The 21,615-nt window shown below is 37.5% G+C and overlaps 1 protein-coding gene across 1 annotated transcript; it reads left to right on the top strand.

The window, feature by feature from the left end:
* The first annotated feature begins 6,284 nt into the window (after positions 1 to 6,284).
* On the top strand, positions 6,285 to 21,570 carry LOC100700258 (thyrotropin receptor). Its single transcript, XM_003460179.5, is given in 12 exon segments — positions 6,285 to 6,466; positions 6,545 to 6,616; positions 14,108 to 14,182; positions 14,924 to 14,998; positions 15,115 to 15,189; positions 15,282 to 15,359; positions 16,216 to 16,284; positions 16,756 to 16,833; positions 17,025 to 17,121; positions 17,123 to 17,214; positions 18,702 to 19,785; positions 19,865 to 21,570. Coding segments are annotated over 12 exon segments (2,133 nt in total). The 5' UTR covers positions 6,285 to 6,302; the 3' UTR covers positions 20,039 to 21,570.
* Positions 21,571 to 21,615: the final 45 nt, after the last annotated feature.

Genomic DNA, 21,615 nt, shown 5'->3' with positions numbered 1-21,615 from the left:
TCTTTCCACTGTCACCACGTCCATATAATAACTCCACAGGCATGAAAACTGAGAATTAGGTAGACTAGACATTGCTTGCCGCTCACGGTGAAAGAATTTTGTCAATACGACTTATACTTTTCATTTGGGAGCGATTTGTTTCGGCCTGACTTTTCTGTTCATTTTAAGCAGCAAAAGTGAGGTGCATGTCTGCGTGTGTATGGGGCCATTGGTGCAGTCACTATAGCAACCAGGCTCACACCTGCCTGCCTAACGAGCTCTGTCCCTCACTCTGCCAAGATTCATCTTAACTACTTCTCTTTCAACTGCTGCTGTGTCCACAGTGTTTGCCCTACAGCCATCATTTACCCTCAAAACGTCGCCATCCATGTTCTCTTTCCAACAGCATGTCTTTCAAAGCTCAGAAATATAAACTTTTTAAACTGTGTGGATCCAAGTGGAGGGATCACATTTCAGTCATTCAGTGATTCAAAGAATATGAACTTTTAATATTCATTCAGATGTTTTCTGACTCTAAATTTTCTGTCTCATTTCTTAGGTTTTCCCATTTTAATTTAAAAACTTTTCAGCTATTTTCCAACTTCTTCTGTGTGAACATCAGCTTTCAAACGTTCTGCACTTTTGTTTTCAGGTTAAAAACTCTGCATTTTCCAGCTCATTCAACATTTTTATTTTTAACTCAAAATTCAGCAATTAATTCATTTCAGTGCATACATTCAGATTCAAGCATTCACACTGCAGTTTCTTCAGAAAATGCACTTTCTAGTTATTAGTGTGAATGCTTGTAAAAGCATTCACAGTATTGTTCTTCTAATCTTTATTATTAGTGTGAATGCTTGTAAAAGCATTCACAGTATTGTTGTTGTAATCTTTCTTATTATCTATTATTCCATATTCCGTACGTTTTTTGGCATCTAACTCCTTCAAAACCGTTCAACTTAGAAAAACCATTCAAACACCGTTAGATTCCTCTTCTTTAGGACATGACTGCTTCTATTTTTCTCATTTTAACATTTATATTTTTAATTTTATTCAACTTTTTTCAACAAAATTTCCCATGTATTTCAATGGGGAGACCCTTCAATCCTCATTCAACTTACTCATTTTCAAACTGTATCTACTTCCACATACGTTGACATAGAGCCACCATTCAAACTTAAAACGAAGACAAAACATTCAAGTATTCAACTTTTATTTATCTTTTCAATATCTATTATACTTTTTCTTCAGTTCCAGTTTAAGTTTCATGATATTTTTTCACCCGTTTCAGAGTTTATAATGGGTGTGTATGGGACGGAATGTTGGGGCTAGAGTGAGACAGCTCAACTGCTAGAGTGAGAGGAGCGAAAAATTAATCTTAAAATCTTTTTTAAAACTGCTGCTGTGTCCGCAGCGTTCCTCTACAGGTATGATTTTACCCTCAAAACGTAGCCATCGCTGTCCTCTTTCATCCAATGGTTTACTATTGTGCTAGGTGTTATGGTTCTTTCATAAATGTCACCAAAGCACAGCCTCCTCCCTCCAACTCCTCCATAGACTCCAATGTTAAAATGGCTCAGAAAGTTCCTTTGAAAATCAGAAGAGCAGGCTGTCTTACACTGTCACCACGTCCATATAATAAACTCCACAGGCATGAAAACTGAGAATTAGGTAGACTAGACATTGCTGCCGCTCACGGTGAAAGAATTTTGTCAATACGACTTATACTTTTCATTTGGGAGCGATTTGTTTCGGCCTGACTTTTCTGTTCATTTTAAGCAGCAAAAGCGAGGTGCATGTCTGCGTGTGTATGGGCCATTGGGTGCAGTCACTATAGCAACCAGGCTCACACCTGCCTGCCTAACGAGCTCTGTCCCTCACTCTGCCAAGATTCATCTTAACTACTTCTCTTTCAACTGCTGCTGTGTCCACAGTGTTTGCCCTACAGCCATCATTTTACCCTCAAAACGTCGCCATCCATGTTCTCTTTCCAACAGCATGTCTTTCAAGCTCAGAAATATAAACTTTTAAACTGTGTGGATCCAAGTGGAGGGATCACATTTCAGTCATTCAGTGATTCAAAGAATATGAACTTTTAATATTCATTCAGATGTTTTCTGACTCTAAATTTTCTGTTCTCATTTCTTACGTTTTCCTAATTTACAATTAAAACATTTTCAGCTATTTTCCAACTTCTTCTCTGTGGTTGTCAGCTTTTAGCGGTTCAGCACTTTTGTTTCAGGTGCAAATTTCTGTATTTTTCATCTCATTCACATTTTTAACTTAAATTCAGCAATTAATTCATTTCAGTGCATACATTCAGATTCAAGCATTCACACTGCAGTTTCTTCAGAAAATGCACTTTCTAGTTATTATTATATATTCCGTACGTTTTTTGGCATCTAATTCCTTCAAAACCGCTCAACTTAGAAAAACCATTCAAACACCTTTAGATTCCTCTTCTTTTGGACATGACTGCTTGTATTTTCTCATTCATAACATTTATATTTTAAAATTATTTAACTTTTTTCAACAAAAATTTCCCATGTATTTCAATGGGGAGACCCTTCAAATTCTCCTTCAACTTACTCATTTTTAAACTCGTATTACTTCCATATACGTTGACATAGAGCGATCATTCAAACTTTAAAACGAAGACAAGACATTCAACTATTCAACTTGTATTTATCTTTTCAATATCTGTTATACTTTTTCTTCAGTTCCAGTTTAAGTTTCATGATGTTTTTTCAGCCATTTCAGCGTTTATAATGGGTGTGTATGGGACGGAATGTTGGGGCTAGAGTGAGACAGCTCAACTGCTAGAGTGAGAGGAGCGAAAAAATTAATCTTAAAATCTTTTTTAAAACTGCTGCTGTGTCCGCAGCGTTTCCTCTACAGGTATGATTTTACCCTCAAAACGTAGCCATCGCTGTCCTCTTTCATCCAATGTGTTTACTATTGTGCTAGGTGTTATGGTTCTTTCATAAATGTCACCAAAGCACAGCCTCCTCCCTCCAACTCCTCCATAGACTCCAATGTTAAAATGGCTCAGAAAGTTCGTTTGAAAATCAGAAGAGCAGGCTGTCTTTACACTGTCACCACGTCCATATAATAAACTCCACAGGCATGAAAACTGAGAATTAGGTAGACTAGACATTGCTGCCGCTCACGGTGAAAGAATTTTGTCAATACGACTTATACTTTTCATTTGGGAGCGATTTGTTTCGGCCTGACTTTTCTGTTCATTTTAAGCAGCAAAAGTGAGGTGCATGTCTGCGTGTGTATGGGGCCATTGGGTGCAGTCACTATAGCAACCAGGCTCACACCTGCCTGCCTAACGAGCTCTGTCCCTCACTCTGCCAAGATTCATCTTAACTACTTCTCTTTCAACTGCTGCTGTGTCCACAGTGTTTGCCCTACAGCCATCATTTTACCCTCAAAACGTCGCCATCGATGTTCTCTTCCAACAGCATGTCTTTCAAAGCTCAGAAATATAAACTTTTTAAACTGTGTGGATCCAAGTGGAGGGATCACATTTCAGTCATTCAGTGATTCAAAGAATATGAACTTTTAATATTCATTCAGGTGTTTTCTGACTCTAAATTTTCTGTTCTCATTTCTTAGGTTTTCCAAATTTTAATTTAAAAACTTTTCAGCTATTTTCCAACTCCTTCTGTGTGAACATCAGCTTTCAAAAGTTCTGCACTTTTGTTTTCAGGTTAAAAACTCTGCATTTTCCAGCTCATTCAACATTTTTATTTTTAACTCAAAATTCAGCAATTAATTCATTTCAGTGAATACATTCAGATTCAAGCATTCACACTGCAGTTTCTTCAGAAAATGCACTTTCTAGTTATTATTATTATATATTCCGTACGTTTTTTGGCATCTAATTCCTTCAAAACCGCTCAACTTAGAAAAACCATTCAAACACCATTAGATTCCTCTTCTTTTGGACATGACTGCTTCTATTTTTCTCATTTATAACATTTATATTTTTAAAATTATTCAACTTTTTTCAACAAAAATTTCCCATGTATTTCAATGGGAAGACCCTTCAAATTCTCCTTCAACTTACTCATTTTTAAACTCGTATTACTTCCATATACGTTGACATAGAGCCACCATTCAAACTTTAAAATGAAGACAAGACATTCAACTATTCAACTTGTATTTATCTTTTCAATATCTGTTATACTTTTTCTTCAGTTCCAGTTTAAGTTTCATGATGATTTTTCAGCCGTTCAGAGTTTATAATGGGTGTGTATGGGACGGAATGTTGGGGCTAGAGTGAGACAGCTCAACTGCCAGAGTGAGAGGAGCAAAAAAATTAATCTTAAGATATTTTTTAAAACTGCTGCTGTGTCCGCAGCGTTTGCTCTACAGGTCTGATTTTACCCTCAAAACGTAGCCATCGCTGTCCTCTTTCATCCAATGTGTTTGCTATTGTCCTAGGTGTTATGGTTCTTTCATAAATGTCACCAAAGCACAGCCTCCTCCCTCCAACTCCTCCATAGACTCTAATGTTAAAATGGCTCAGAAGGTTCGTTTGAAAATCAGAAGAGCATGGTGTTTTACACTGTCACCACGTCCATATAATAAACTCCACAGGCATGAAAACTGAGAATTAGGTAGACTGGACATTGCTGCCGCTCACGGTGAAAGAATTTCGTCAATAGGACCTGTACTTTTCATTTGGGAGCGATTTGTTTCGACCTGACTTTTCTGTTCATTTTAAGCAGCAAAAGTGAGGTGCATGTCTGTGTGCGTGTGTACTGAACCATTGGGTGCAGTTACTATAGCAACCAGGCTCACACCTGCCTGCCTAACGAGCTCTGTCTCTCACTGTGCCAAGATTCATCTTAAACACTTCTCTTTCAACTGCTGCTGTGTCCACAGTGTTTGGTCTACAGCCATCATTTTACCCTCAAAACGAAGCCATCGTTGTTCTCTTTCCAACAGCATGTCTTTCAAAGCTCAGAGATGTAAACCTTTAAAAGTGTGTGGATCCAAGTGGAGGGATTACACTTTAGTCATTCAGTGATTCAAAGAATATGAACTTTTAATATTCATTCAGATGTTTTCTGACTCTAAATTTTCTGTTCTCATTTCTTAGGTTTTCCAAATTTTAATTTAAAAACTTTTCAGCTATTTTCCAACTTCTTCTGTGTGAACATCAGCTTTCAAAAGTTCTGCACTTTTGTTTTCAGGTTAAAAACTCTGTATTTTCCAGCTCATTCAACATTTTTATTTTTAACTTAAAATTCAGCAATTAATTCATTTCAGTGCATACATTCAGATTCAAGCATTCACACTGCAGTTTCTTCAGAAAATGCACTTTCTAGTGTTATTACTGTTATTCATCAATGATAGAGAGGGCTGAGAGATGATAACAGATTACTCATGCTATTTTCCTTTTAAAAAAAACAACAACAAACCTTCACATAGCATAGATAGCAAGATAAGGACATTAGGAACTAATGTCCTAATGTTAGTTTTTGTTGGTTTTAAAGTGTGACCCTACTAGAGATTCAGATTCTGAAGATTCTGTTGACTTTATTGAGCACTCACAGTTAACTTTTCTAGAGTGTTGTTAATCCACTTCTACACCGAGAAAAAGGTCTCTCCTCATGTCTGCTGATTTGCCTCTGCTTCAATCTTTGCTGGATTATTAAAGTACCACCAGTTAGTGAAGCTCGCCTCCTTTTCTCTGTGTTTGCACTGCTTGTCCCTAAAACAAAACGTAAATTTTTGTTTTCCTGTGCACATTCCTTTGAAGAAACTTTCCTTGAGTGGTGAGCTAATCGGGGCTCATGACGGAATTTCTGTGGAATGATTTGAACCTGTGGAATAACCCTGTGGTACCAGAACTTTCATAATGCTAATCTTGTGTTTGGATTCTTGATTCACTTTCTTGTTTTAAATAAACACCTAAATAAACCTTTAGTACTAGAACTAATACGAGTTCTGCCTGCCTTAGTGGTCCGTTGACAGCAAGTTTTTTATTTTAATTTTATTTCAGATGAAATAAGAAATGAACAGCCTAGGCAAAAAAAATGCCTTTGGGGTTTAATGTGTACAGTATTAAAAGTATCAAAAGAATAATGATGATAAAAGATTTAATGACATTTAAACTCTTAATACTGATCAAATACATACCTAACATATTTACTGTATAATCTGCATTATACACCTAGAAAATTGTATTCAACATCTTATTTTGAAGGGCAATTGTGGAGCACTTGTAATTGGCCAAAATCCAGGACAGTCCAGTGGCTTTGAAAACTCAAATGAGCAGAGTCTTCACACGTACTGCTTTTACAATGAATTCTGTTTTTCAAATTATTTTTCTATTTTTTATCTTTGTCAAGTCTACTATTCATCTGGAGTATTGTCCACCTCATTGCCAGTGTGAGTGGGAAATACACAGTGTGTCGTGCTTTGGAGTTGAGGTTGTGCCTGTTTTCCATTCCAGCACAAAAGAAGTGTAAGTAACCACAGTCCTTAACCGCTGATTTCTGTGACTGTTGTGGTTAGACTGAAATGCTTTCAATTTCTCTTTTAGATGGCTTCTGGGGACAAAAATGTATTCCATTTCTGAGAATGCCTTTGCAAACTTGGCCAATATTTCTCAAATGTAAGATACTTTCTACGAAACTCTCCTCTTTCATTCAACCTAGTAGATTACTACTCAACAAAATAAATAAACAATATTGACAGTAAACTAGTGCTTAACCGATTACCTCCATGATCCTTTATTGCAAATATTCTCAAAGTACTCACTGAAGACAAAAATTACAGTTATTTTAATAAAAATAAGCCTCTTACTGTATATATATATATGGCTTTTATATGGGACTTAAAGGCGCTGTTATCTCTTAGTATATGTTTCCTATATGTTTAATACCCCCCCCCAAACTTTCAAAACTATTAACATCACGGGCATTTTTTTTCTTCCCCTCCAGTAAAAGTTGAAGCAGAACTGAAGTATATACTGCCCTGGGTCTTATAGATGACATGATAGTTGATTTGGAAAGGAAAATCAGTGTATGTTGCTAATGCATCAGCTGATTGAGGTGGAATTTATGGTTCAGAAGGGGTAGAGTATTCATAGCTCACTGGCCTGTCTAAATGCAGAGAGCTCTGCTTTTGGTAGAGGGAGTTTACAAAGTATGTAGTCTGTGGACTACTCTTGTTTGTTTTATTTTTGATCCTCTAGCCAGAGAAATGTATTCATTAACCAGCTATTGTGGTATGAGCAGCCTTTTAATAGAATATGTGATAAAAATGGCATCTAGTGGAACAGGTTATATATTAAACAACTTACCACTGTGACCGAAAAAAGAGATATCCTTGTCACATTGCAAACTCTGATTTAAATTCAAAATACCTTACTAACCCATTAGTCTTCTGTTGTGGCTTGCTCTTCTGGACATTTTCATTTCTAAAATTTCGATGTGGTTGTCTTTCATTTCATAACACCACTCTCATGCTTAGTAATAACAGCTTTATTTGTGTAGCACACTTCAAAAAACAGAAAACAAAGTGCATCACAGTTTTAATAAAAGCCACATATTAAAGATAGGTTCAAACATACTGACTTATGGATTCATAAATAGACACAAAATCCATACGACCAGAGATTCATTCCACTAGAACCTCAGTTCTTACCAGAATCAGATAAAAGACATTTGAATACATGCAATTGGTTCATTTCAATTAAATTGAATTAAATTCATGCAATGCCAAATCACAAGAACAGTTGCCTCAGGTTGCTTTATTACTACAGTAGAGAAAAAATCCCAACAATCAAATAACCCCCTGAGCCTGGTCACAGAGGAAAGGAAAACCTCAGTTTTAGCAGGAAGAAACCTCCGGCAGAGCCAGGCTCAAGGAGGGCCAGCCATTTTCTGTGACTAAAAGCAGAAAGCAATTAATTAAAAGCATACCCCTGTTTCTGTCTGAAGTTGATTCTTTTCTTTTTTTTAACTTTTATTTATTTTATTTTTTTTTGTATTTAGTAATTTAGTAGTATATACTATTTTAGTAATACTGTGATGGTAACTGATGGTAACTCTTGAGCACTCAAAGCGGTTTATATGACTTGCCTTATTCACCCATTCACACCCATTTATACAAGCACAGCATTTTTTTGCAAGGCACCTCAAGGCAGCTCAAGGCTAGTGACCAGCTTAATGGCTACTTCCAGAGTTCTCCGGAGCCAGTTTGGTCATTGGTTGTTGAGAGAACAGACATTTGCAACAAAGGGGAATGGAGGTCTATAGGCGTGTTTCCTTAGCTAATTGAGGGTGTCAGCTCTGCATCTCTGTCTTTGCCTGCACAAAGACTTATTACCACAGAGTGGTAATAAGATAACCTTTATAAGATAACCTTTATTAGTCCCACAGGTGGGAAATTTGTTAGGGAGTTTATCTATATGTGCTTTTTCTAATAGTAAATCAGCTTTAATTCTTAATAAAAACTATAATCAATGTATAAGTCAATGAATTAACATGTTAAATGAGAACTGTAGTTTGAGTAATGGAAGTATTTTTTAATGTCTGGATTTTGTATATGCAGAAATGATTCTGCTTCGACCTGGGCCAGTTAGTGTCTGGGCGTGAGACTGGTTGCAGGAATGTGCAAAGATAAGAACTGTTTCTCCAGCTCACCAGAAAAAAGTATTAAGTCTGTTGTAATTGTTAAACACAAAATCATAATTAATTTGTGAATTTTACAAGTTAATTATGCTTAATTGTGTAATACTGATCATAATACAATCAGGTTTAACCAATATAGTGAATAATCAGAATCGTGTTTATTGGCCATGTATATGTGCAGACACATACAAGGAATTTGGTTCCGGTAGATGGTGACTCTCAAACATGGCAATGTAAATCACACACACACACACACACACACACACACACACACACACACACACACGTGTGTATATATACATTACACATGCATACATATACATATACAAACATACACAAAGCTGTGTAAACCAACTATAAATAACCAATCTAAACTTATATACAGGGAGTGCAGAATTATTAGGCAAGTTGTATTTTTGAGGAATGATTTTATTATTGAACAACAACCATGTTCTCAATGAACCCAAAAAACTCATTAATATCAAAGCTGAATGTTTTTGGAAGTAGTTTTTAGTTTGTTTTTAGTTTTAGCTATTTTAGGGGGATATCTGTGTGTGCAGGTGACAATTACTGTGCATAATTATTAGGCAACTTAACAAAAAACAAATATATACCCATTTCAATTATTTATTTTTACCAGTGAAACCAATATAACATCTCCACATTCACAAATATACATTTCTGACATTCAAAAACAAAACAAAAACAAATCAGCGACCAATATAGCCACCTTTCTTTGCAAGGACACTCAAAAGCCTGCCATCCATGGATTCTGTCAGTGTTTTGATCTGTTCACCATCAACATTGCGTGCAGCAGCAACCACAGCCTCCCAGACACTGTTCAGAGAGGTGTACTGTTTTCCCTCCTTGTAAATCTCACATTTGATGATGGACCACAGGTTCTCAATGGGGTTCAGATCAGGTGAACAAGGAGGCCATGTCATTAGTTTTTCTTCTTTTATACCCTTTCTTGCCAGCCACGCTGTGGAGTACTTGGACGCGTGTGATGGAGCATTGTCCTGCATGAAAATCATGTTTTTCTTGAAGGATGCAGACTTCTTCCTGTACCACTGCTTGAAGAAGGTGTCTTCCAGAAACTGGCAGTAGGACTGGGAGTTGAGCTTGACTCCATCCTCAACCCGAAAAGGCCCCACAAGCTCATCTTTGATGATACCAGCCCAAACCAGTACTCCACCTCCACCTTGCTGGCGTCTGAGTCGGACTGGAGCTCTCTGCCCTTTACCAATCCAGCCACAGGCCCATCCATCTGGCCCATCAAGACTCACTCTCATTTCATCAGTCCATAAAACCTTAGAAAAATCAGTCTTGAGATATTTCTTGGCCCAGTCTTGACGTTTCAGCTTGTGTGTCTTGTTCAGTGGTGGTCGTCTTTCAGCCTTTCTTACCTTGGCCATGTCTCTGAGTATTGCACACCTTGTGCTTTTGGGCACTCCAGTGATGTTGCAGCTCTGAAATATGGCCAAACTGGTGGCAAGTGGCATCTTGGCAGCTGCACGCTTGACTTTTCTCAGTTCATGGGCAGTTATTTTGCGCCTTGGTTTGTCCACACGCTTCTTGCGACCCTGTTGACTATTTTGAATGAAACGCTTGATTGTTCGATGATCACGCTTCAGAAGCTTTGCAATTTTAAGACTGCTGCATCCCTCTGCAAGATATCTCACTATTTTTGACTTTTCTGAGCCTGTCAAGTCCTTCTTTTGACCCATTTTGCCAAAGGAAAGGAAGTTGCCTAATAATTATGCACACCTGATATAGGGTGTTGATGTCATTAGACCACACCCCTTCTCATTACAGAGATGCACATCACCTAATACGCTTAATTGGTAGTAGGCTTTCGAGCCTATACAGCTTGGAGTAAGACAACATGCATGAAGAGGATGATGTGGACAAAATACTCATTTGCCTAATAATTCTGCACTCCCTGTACATAGAATACAGGATGACAGAAATGAAATGAAGTGGAATGAATACTACAGAATGTACATAAGGTGCAGTTGCAGTCTGGCAGTGGGAGCAGTATGACAGTTCAACTGTTTAGGAGGGAGATGGCGTGGGGAAAGAAACTATGTCAGGTGGTCCGGTCTGCAGGCTTCTATACAATCTGCCAGAGGGCAGCAGGTCAAAAAGTCTGTGTCCAGGGTGTGAGGGGTCTGTGAAGATTTTCCCTGCCCGATTCCTGGTTCTTGAGAGGTACAGGTCCTGGATGGAGGGCAGGGGGGTGCCGATGATCCTTTCTGCTCCCGTACAGTCCGCTGCAGTCTGCTCCTGTCCTGTTTAGTGGCTGCACCATACCAGACTGTGATGGAGGAGCACAGGACAGACTCAATGACCGCAGTGTAGAACTGGTTTAGCAGCTCCTGTGGAAGACTGTACTTCCCCAGTTGTCTCTGGAAGTACATCCTCTGCTGGGTCTTTCTGAGGATGGAGTTGATGTTGGTCTCCCACTTCAGGTCCTGGGAGATGGTGGTACCCAGGAACTTGAAGATCTTCACAGTCGACACAGGGCTGTCTGATATGGTGAGGGGGAGCAGAGTTGAGGGATGTCTCTTGAAGTCCACTGTCATCTCTACAGTCTTAAGAGTGTTCAGCTCCAGATTGTGCTGACTGCACCAGAGTACCAGCCGCTCAACTTCCTGCCGGTATGCAGACTCATCACCATCCTGAATGAGGCCAATGACAGTGGTGTCGTCTGCAAACTTTAGGAGTTTAACAGCCGAGTTCTTGGAGGTGCAGTCATTAGTGTAGAGGGAGAACAGTAGTGGTGATAGGACACATCCTTGAGGGGCACCAATACTGAGGGACCGAGTTTCAGAGGTGATCTCCCCCAGCCTCACTTGCTGCTTCCTGTCTGTCAGGAAGCTGGTGATCCACTGACAGGTAGCTGGTGACATGCTGAGCTGGGAGAGTTTGGAGGAGAGAAGTTCAGGCACGACGGTGTTAAAAGCTGGACTAAAGTCCACAAACAGGACCCTGGCATAAGTTCCCGGGTGGTTGAGGTGTTGCAGGATGTAATGCAGCCCCATGTTCACTGCATCATCCACTGACCTGTTTGCCCGGTAGGCAAACTGCAGAGGGTCCAACTGGTGGCCTGTAATGTCCTTCAGATGGGCTAACACCAGTAATAAGAAAATATAATCCATGAAATGAGTCTAACAACTGGCCTCTCACTAAGATTCCTTATGCAGCACCTTTTTGGGCTAGAAGAAATGAAATGAATATTCATGGGAGACATCCCCTTGTCTTCTTTGAGATGAGCAGTACAGAAGATTGGATCGTAGATTAAGAGTTCACAGCTAGAAATTCCACCTGAGAAACCAGAGAGATGAACTGCTGCCCAAACTGTGGACTTGCAGTTTGGTTTGATATTTTTTGGCCTTTTCTCTGCTCATTCTTGCTGTGTTAGATTATAAATTCAAGAGGAATTCAACTGAGAAGATTAGGGTTTTCACTGTTTTGCTGTGGGATTGAATTTCCACAGGATGCTGCTTTTCTGGTGGAATATATCACCACAGAGATATGCACTTCTTCAGACCCGGATGTGCCTATTTTCTCCTCAACCTCTCTCCTCTCAAAGATCAGAGCAAAGTCAGCATTGGCCCATTGGGGTGTTATGATACTGTGAGGTCTTTAAGATAAGATGGGACCTGATTATTCAAGACCTTTAAGTAAAGATATTTAAAGCATCTTGGGGCAACTGTTGTTGTGATTTGGTGCTATATGAATAACATTCAATTTAATAACAATTTAGTAATGAATTTAACAGGTATGCAATGGCGAGATAGGAGAAATATGCTCTTTCTCTCTATTCTCTGTCAACACTATCACTGAAGACCTTTTAGGAAGTTTTAAGAAGCTGATGATAATGAAATAAAATAGTTCAGCCTAAAAGTAAAGTAAAAGTTTCCAATTTTAGCAACATTCCTTAAATATTTGTTTAATATGCCTGCTGAAGGATACAAAAATAAGAGAAACCGAAAACCAATAACTAATCTAAACTAGGAAAATACTACGTAACTGTTGAACCTGGAAGACAGAAGGAAAGTTGAGCAGAGACTCGGACAAGGGATAAGGGAAGACTGAGACAGTATACATACAGAAAGGGATGGTAAGGAAAGTGAAACACATTGAAGCACAGCAGTTAGCATAACAAGACAGGGGAAGCAAACAGAACACAATGCACATGGGACCAGGGACTGTCAAATTGACAATAGGGGCACGCAGACTGAGACCTAGACAAAGACACATAAGCTTGGCAATAGAACAGAGGAAGGAGATAGTGAGCAGGAGACATGGAGGGAGAGAGACGGAGAGAGGGACATGACTGGGGGGACAAACTGAGAAACAACAACAACAACATTTCAAGACTGACTTAACTGGGAGACACTGAAGGGCACAGACACGAAACAATGACATAAAAGGGGACCATATAACACACAAGACAACCTAACTAGAAATAAAGATAAACTCAAGAGTGGTAGAAACTAAATTAAGAAACATAGGTCGCGCAGAGAATAAAAATTAATGAATAAACAACATTCAAAAAACCCATGGCACAAAACACTTGGTCAGTGACGCAGGTACCCTGAGAGCCTTTAAGTCTGTAAGACATGCCTGTAGCTTAACTAATTGGTTTCTCTTATCTGCCTTCATGGATAAATAAAGCTGGTATCACCTGCATAGCAGTGAAAATGTATGCTATGTCATCTAATAATATTATCTAAGGAAAGCATGTCTTATTTAAATTGAACTGATTACTGCATAGAACCCCCTGGAACAAATTTTGTGTGGTGAGGGGTATCAGGTGCTGTACCGAGGTGTAGCAGGACAAGCAAAAGATGAGTCCACTGTCAGAGAACATATAAGATCATTAGTAACCTTCACTAGTGCTGTTTCTGTGTTATGATGAACTCTAAATCCTGACTGAAACTCTTCAAATAACCCATTCTTCTGGGAATTATACTATGCTGTTTTACAACTACTCTTTCAAGAATGTTTAACATAAAAAGAAGGTTAGAAATCAGCCTATGATTAGTTAAGATAGCTGTATTTTAAGTAAGGGTTAAAATGTTGCTGGGAGGTTGCAGTAGAGCTGCAGTGGTGAGTTTTGGGTTTTGGAGAACAAGCCATTTATTGTCTTGTCAATAAATGGCTTTGGCCCCTACATCAGAATTGTGAGTTTCTAGAGCTTTTCTATAAATTCTATAGCTAATAATAAATTAGCTTTAGAATTTCTTCATTCTTATTCATAGTTGTGCTTCTTATCCATCCAGGATCTGTATCTAATAATGTTCTTATTAGAAGATATCAAATTTGATTCAATGACCATCGTTTTTGTCTTTAAAAGTTGTCCAGGAGTACAAGACAATTAAAAGTATTTCCCTCTCTATTTCTTTCTAAATCTCTCAATCTTCAAATCTGAAGTTGTACTTTGTTTGTGTGTTTTTCAGATACATATCTGATGACAGTACATTAAGATATCTTGAAAGGCATTCTTTCTACAACCTGTCCAGGGTCACACACATGTATGTAAATTTCATGCACAAAAATTTAACATGAAATGAAATTAATCATCAAATGAATGGATTTATGGTTCAGTAAATACAAATAAGTCTCGTATCATGTTGCCTCTGTCCTGCAGTAGTACTGCCTGTAATGCCAATTACATTTACAGACCTGGCATATACCAGGACAAAATGATTTTCAAAGACCTGGCTTTTTTAAATGTTGGAGATGGGTTGGTTAGATGTAAAACATAATTATACAGTAATGTGAAAAGACTAAACCGAAGTGGCGAAATAGCATTGTTTTTGATCATCATCATAATAAAAGTTATGATAAAATTAAATAATTAGATTAAAATATAAAAAGTTTTACATCACTCAAATTCCATATAGTTTTCACAAGTATGTATTTTTAACAGATTATTTCAGCAGATTATTCAATCCTTACATGGCTCTTCTTGGATCCTAAAACCCACCAGCTTTTCCTTTCAAGCACAGGGTTACTGTGCTATTAAACCTTTGTCATTAGTTCTGCATTTTTATATAACAAGCCCCAATATGACAAGCCCCTTTTCCTGTCAGATACAGGTTGAACGTGTTACAGTAGATAACTTGTGAAAAAGATTTCTATGAATGTTTCTATAATTAAAACAGTTTTGGAGATATCTTAGACTGAAAAAGAAATTTAGGCAAAAAAGGATTACATGAAAAAATACAAATATTTTGTGTTTGTGTCTCTGTGTCTGTTTGCATGTCCAACAGACAACTAAATGGCATCAAAACACTGTCATATATTGATCAAGACGCTTTTAAGAATCTGCCTAATTTAAAATATCTGTAAGTAGGATTTTATTTGCTTATTTATATTATGACTGTATTGTTTATTTTCCAAAGAAGCAACGTAAAAGTTATGTACATTTATTGGTTCTTGACTCAGCTTTCTTTTAATACAGTGGGATCACAAACACAGGTCTCACCACCTTTCCTGAGCTACAGCATATTCACTCCAGCCAAGAACATTTTATATTGTATGTAGCATTTAGTCATAAATATTCTGCTGTTCGGTGTCCTCTAATAATTTGACTTGAAGCCTTTGTGTGTGTTTGCTCCTTTTTAACAGGGAGATGGTGGAGAATGTTTTTATCCAAGTCATACCTGCTAATTCCTTTACTGGAATATCTCTGAATACTTTGACTATGTGAGTTTAATTTAATGTCAATGACTAATAATGCAACACATTTTATCTCTTGATTTGCCATGTTAATGGAGCTTGGTGACGGACCCTACTAGCTGGCATATGGTTATTGGTTAGGTCTAGAAAGACGGTCATGGTTTGGGATAAAAATTCCTTCCTTCCTTCCTTCCTTCCTTCCTTCCTTCCTTCCTTCCATGAGACGTTACCACGTCAACCTCCTCAAAGCATGGAAAGAGGGTCAAACTGCTTCTCTGGTGATGGAAAGAGATGGGTGGGCTGGAGGTGCCAAATTCAACCATTCCCGCCTCCCTCGATTGTGATGACCATCTCACAGAGGCCCAGAGAGTGGATGTTGCTGCATTGCAACAGCGTTTTGCAACACTTTTTACTACAAGCTTTTTTTCATCCAATCAAACAGACAACATACAGCAATAGTTTTCTATGCCTAAGTGTTTTGTCTAACATCAGCACACACTCCCACTCAGATGAATGTTTCTAGGACAACTTGGGGTTCAGTATCTTGCCCAAAGATACTACAACATGCAGACTGGAGGAGTTGGAGATTGTGCCACACCTGACCAGAGATTGTAGCCCAGTATATTTGAGAACTCAACTTAATACAATACTTTTGGTTATATACCTTATGTTAAAGGCGCAGGTTTGCACATCAGTCACGTCTTGATGGCTTGATTTAAAATCGTTTTCCAATATGCATACCCTGAAGATTATGACAACAGAATGTATTTAGTATAGTTTCCAATGGCATACATGTGAGTGTGAAACACAGAGATGGAACTAACTTTTAACAACAAATTTAATTATGAATTTAAGATTTACAGGGTTTTCTTCTCATTTTTAGTGTGCTGAATAGCAATGGTGTGAAAGAGATCCAGGACTATGCTTTCAATGGAACCAAACTGGAGGAAGTGTATGAACTTTTGATTTATTCACTAAACTGACAAGACACAAGATTCAATTCACATGTTGTATTTATTTATTTCTTGTCTATATATTTTGTGTCTGAGTTTTACTAACGTGTTTGATAGATGGGATAAGTCGTAGGTAGATTATAGCATCAAGTGATCAAGCAATTTTAATGACTAAAATGTCTGGGCAGGGTCAAATAATATTGGCCCTATTAGTACTTCGTAGTACTTATACTTAGGTATACTGTTCCAGATACTTTAAAATGTTCCAATGTCACTGATTATGGTTTTCAACCTTTTTTTTGTTGTTTAATTCAAAATGAAATACAACAGTTCATTTCTTTGTTATTCTTGTCAGTTTCATTTTACTAAACACATTTTTCAGAAAAAATACATTTTAAAACTTAAGGTTTGGTAAAACGGAATAGTTTTCATCATGTGACTTTGTTCCCCATCTTTTCCCAAATATTCAGGTATCTTGATAGGAATTTGGATTTAGAACAAATAGAGGAATTTGCATTTTATGGTGTGATTCAAGGCCCAACTCACCTGTGAGTAACTTAAATACAGAATTCACAAAGGACAAAGTATTCTTGACAAAAATCTCTCTCTCTCTCTCTCTCTCTCTCTCGCTCTTTTATTCTCTCTCCCACTCTTCCTGTATATAAAGACAGAGAGAGAAAGACAGAGAGAGCTCTATTGCCCAATGAATTAATTCTTAACTATCTGTCTGTCATTCCAGAGATCTTTCAGATACCAAAGTACACTCTTTACCATCAATAGGTATGAAGAACATTGAAAAGCTCCAAGCTAAAAACACATGGGCCTTAAAAATGCTGCCCTCCTTTAGAGCTTTTTGTTCACTTACAAAGCGCTGAATTGACCTTCCCAAGTCATTGCTGTGGTCTTAAAATGCTGAAAAGAGGGCAAGGGTAAGTCTTGGGAAATCTTTCCCTGTTTTTTCTTTTACTTGTGTACTCCTTTCTCCTTTCTGTTGTAATGTCCATAATATTAGGCCTTGGTTATTCTCAAAAGCTGTAACTAGCTACTAGCTAGTAATTTCAGTGTATGAAAAAATAATTATTTAGAACATGGCAATAATTTAGCATTTAAACATTTGACAGTTGAAAAAAGATGCACTGTAGATTGCAGCTTTTGTTTTGTTTTGTTTGTTTCCATCTTTAGCCAAACATTCACTATGCTGTCCTATATAACCTGCTCAATGACTGCTATAAATTTACAGAAACAAAAAGTGCGCTAATTGTAATATCCATCCCTACATAAGATCATAACAACTTACAATGCGTGTTGTTTATATATTGTTGTGATTAATTGCTGTTTTTTGACTATTGCGAATGCTATCACAATAATACTACATATTATGTTATACCTTTTAACACTATTTTAGTCTTTAGGTGGAAAGTATTGTCGAGTACTGTCTGTATCTTAGACAAGATCCAACTCTCTGACATCACAAAGTGACAAATAAAAACCATTGTGGGTTTTTACTTTTTACACTTTGCATCACATGTAGTAATTCATGGTGTGATTCATCTATAATAAACACATTTCCAAAAAAGGAAAAAAAATATTATTTGCAAATTCTATTTAAAATAGTGCAAAGACAAGATAATAAATCCTGATATTGATAATTATAACTTTAAATGTAATACAACAGCAGGTTTAAATTAAACTGAGTTAGAAAAAAATTAGGAAAAGTTGTATAATGACAAAAAACATAGGCTTCATTTCAAATTCAATGCATGACTTCCGCATCAGAAACTCAAAAGAAATCATGGACATCACATCCTCTGGCTTAAGAGGAGAGGGACGTGTTATTAGTGCACAGTTTAAAAGTCAACATCTATGGGGATTCATTAATGTACATATCTTGTGCATCTTCATAGTCGCCATTAATGTTGAGTGTGGCTTTGGAGAACACATGAACACATGTTTATTTGAATGATACCCAAACCAAATTCTGAATGTATAACAACAGTATGGGTCCAGAGTAAAGCATATAGGTGCTAACTTGACCTGCCTGTGTTCCAAACCTCTTAACAATTCAAAATATATTTTATGAAATAGAAAAATATGACAAAAATCATAGGAATAGTTAATGTAAAAAGACTTGCATTTACAGTGTTCTTAAAAGAAGAGATAATGAAACTCGGTGGTAAACACAGACTATGTCCTAGCTGTTTTAATAGTAACAAAAAAGCACATATGGTAGATATGTAATGTTGCCTTTGCATTTTTAATTAAAAATAGGCTTTAAATGATTTGCAGATTATTGCATTGTTTTTATTTACAATTTAAATGTGGTTAAACAACAACCCACTTCCGTCACAAAATTTGTATTTGAAAATATGTTTGTAATTCATTCCCTGGAAAATAACTCTTTTCATTTCTGTGCAAGACACTCTGAGGCAGTTATCTGCAACCTGACATGGGCTACTTCAGGGAAGCTGCAGCTGTCATCTGCAACGCTCTCTCAGAGGTATCTGGAGTACAACATCTCACAACATCTGAAATCTGAAAAGTTTGGTATTCCAACTCATGGCAGTGCAAATAGCAATCGCAACAGCCTGATTTGCCCAACCAAGAAGTCTCAGGATGATACTTTGTTCTATGTAAAAACATATTCAGAGCATCTTAGTGAAGTTTTTGACTCTTCGCTGTGTAATGAACTTGACGCAGATGATGGACCCTCATGCACCCCCCTGCCTGATGCTTTGAACCCCTGTGAAGATGTGATGAGTAAAGACATCCTGAGGATATTGGTCTGGGTCGTCAGTTTATTTGCCATTTCAGCAAACCTATTGGTGCTCGTCATCCTGTTGACCAGTCGACAGAAAATGTCTGTTACCCGTTTTCTTATAGGTCACCTGGCATTTGCAGATTGCTGTATGGGGTTCTACTTGCTGGTCATTGCATTTGTGGATTTCTACACACGCTCCAATTATCATCACTATGCGATTACCTGGCAAACAGGAAGTGGCTGCAATATAGTGGGAACATTATCTGTGTTTGCAAGTGAGTTATCTGTGTTCACATTAACTTTAATCAGTCTTCAGCGCTGGAATGCCATCTTCTCAGCTATCAGGCCAGACAGAAAAATGAGGTTGCGTCATGCATCTGTGCTAATGCTTGTCGGCTGGTTGTTGTGTGTGTTTCTTGCACTGCTGCCAGTACTTGGTGTGAGCAGTTACCAGAAAGTAAGCATCTGCTTACCTATGGACACTGGGACAACTGCTGCACGGACCTACATTATTTCTGTCTTGATTGTTAATGTCACTGCTTTTATGGTAGTATGCTTATGTTACATCCACATCTACTTTATGGTACACAATCCCAATCATAACTCCAGCAGATATGACACGAGCATGGCCAAACGCATGGCTGTTATTATTTTTACCAACTTTTTATGTCTGGCTCCCACTTGTTTCTACGGCCTGTCTGCAGCTTTCCACCACCCGATGATAACTGTCACAGATTCCAAGGTATTACTTTACATGCTTGTAATATTTAATGCACCCCCCCCCCCAATTTATAATAAGGGTTATGTCTTTTTCTCCACAGGTGCTGCTGGTTCTTTTCTATCCTCTCAACTCTTGCACCAACCCATTTTTTTATGCTATCTTGACAAAGGCATTTCACAGAGACATCCTGATGATGCTGAGTCAGATGGGTCTTTGTCAACGGCAAGCACACCTCTATCGAAGCCAACTAGTCAGTATTACTCCCTACATATAAAGAAATTCTCTACCCCAAAGTCCAGCATCCATATCCCCCCAAAAATAAGACTCAAAAAACAAAAAATGGCTTTTTAAATTTGATTAATGTCCATTTCTTATAGTAATAGTCATAAATGGTTACATATTCACAGACCTGATCAATCCACAGTGTACTATGTCACCTAAACAGAGAAGTAACCATGAGGTTGAATTTCAATATTTAACGTATATGTCTTTGATGCGGTCACAAATATAAATAATGTCTGAACATTATACTATTCCAGCCATAAGGTGGAATAAGAAAACAGAACAGTTCAAATCATGAGAAAACAAACAATGCATTATTTATTTTATATTTGCTTTTAGAACCAGGTAACAAACCTTGGTCTAGATACCATATGGAATTTAAATTATCAACCAAAGGGGAAAAATATCTAAACAATGGGAAATGTAAAGAGCAGGTTTGTCCTAACTTTTTGTGATCTACAATTTATTCTAAACATTCTAAACTGCGAATTTAAACTAATAACAAGTGAGACCCTGGTAGGCTGCAGATTGTTGGTTGTTCTGTATAATTAACTGCTCTTTCCTCGGTAAAAAAAAGGCCACTTATTAGATTCCTTTCAGGGCAAGAAGCACAAAAAAAATTAGACAATGTCACTTTAACAATATGTTGAGCACTCTTGTTCACTGATAAAATACAAGCCATTATGATCCACTGTAGCAGACTAATTCAACCTCCAATAAATCCATTTATAATCAAACTGGATCCTTGCTATTAGCATATTTTAAAAAATACAATAAAATAAATAATAATAAAACAGACGGGAGGGGTGAGTGTGCAGTGAGCTGAGGAAGGAGCTGCTTCCTAGTACAAGAGTGCCTTAAACCCAAACGAACTATAAGAAAATAAAGAAAATAAACAAATACCACCACAGCAAAATACTGTGTGTGTGTGTGTGTGTGTGTGTGTCGGACCCTTTGCTACAATCAGTGACCCAGACAATTTGCATATTATCATTAAACTGACTCACGCCCCACTGTTAATCAGTGGTGCTAGGTTCCATCATTATGCAAATGTACTGTTTATAAGGTTGGGGAAACCTGCAGAGACTGAAAAAGTCACTTGGATGAGTGATGAAATGTTTCTTCCACTGAAAATGCTACATTAAGATGAACAGAATCAATTTTGAATCAGAATTAATCCTAAATAATTCAATAAAGCCTACAAGTTGTACATTAAAACCAAGATTATATAAAAATATCTCAATATACATGAACCTAAACCATTTTAAAAATAAGCCAGACATACAGTACATCCAAAAAGTATTGACAGTGCTTTAATTGCTTTGTCATGACATTTTGTCATGTTACCTCATTCCAAAATGGATTAAATTAATTTTCACTCCAAAATTCTACACAGAATACCCCATAATGGCAAATATACAAAAGTATTCATAACCTTGTTGAAGCACTTTTGGTACTAATTACAATGTGAACCCTTTCTGAGTATGATGCTATGAGCTTTTAGTCAGAGGCAGTGTTTGAAAATCTTCTTTGCAGAACCTCTCAAGCTCCATCAGGTTGGATGGGAAG

The sequence above is a fragment of the Oreochromis niloticus genome, linkage group LG7 (genome assembly GCF_001858045.2).
Source record: "Oreochromis niloticus isolate F11D_XX linkage group LG7, O_niloticus_UMD_NMBU, whole genome shotgun sequence".
NCBI lineage: Eukaryota > Metazoa > Chordata > Actinopteri > Cichliformes > Cichlidae > Oreochromis > Oreochromis niloticus.
This window is presented reverse-complemented; position numbering and strand designations above follow the sequence as displayed.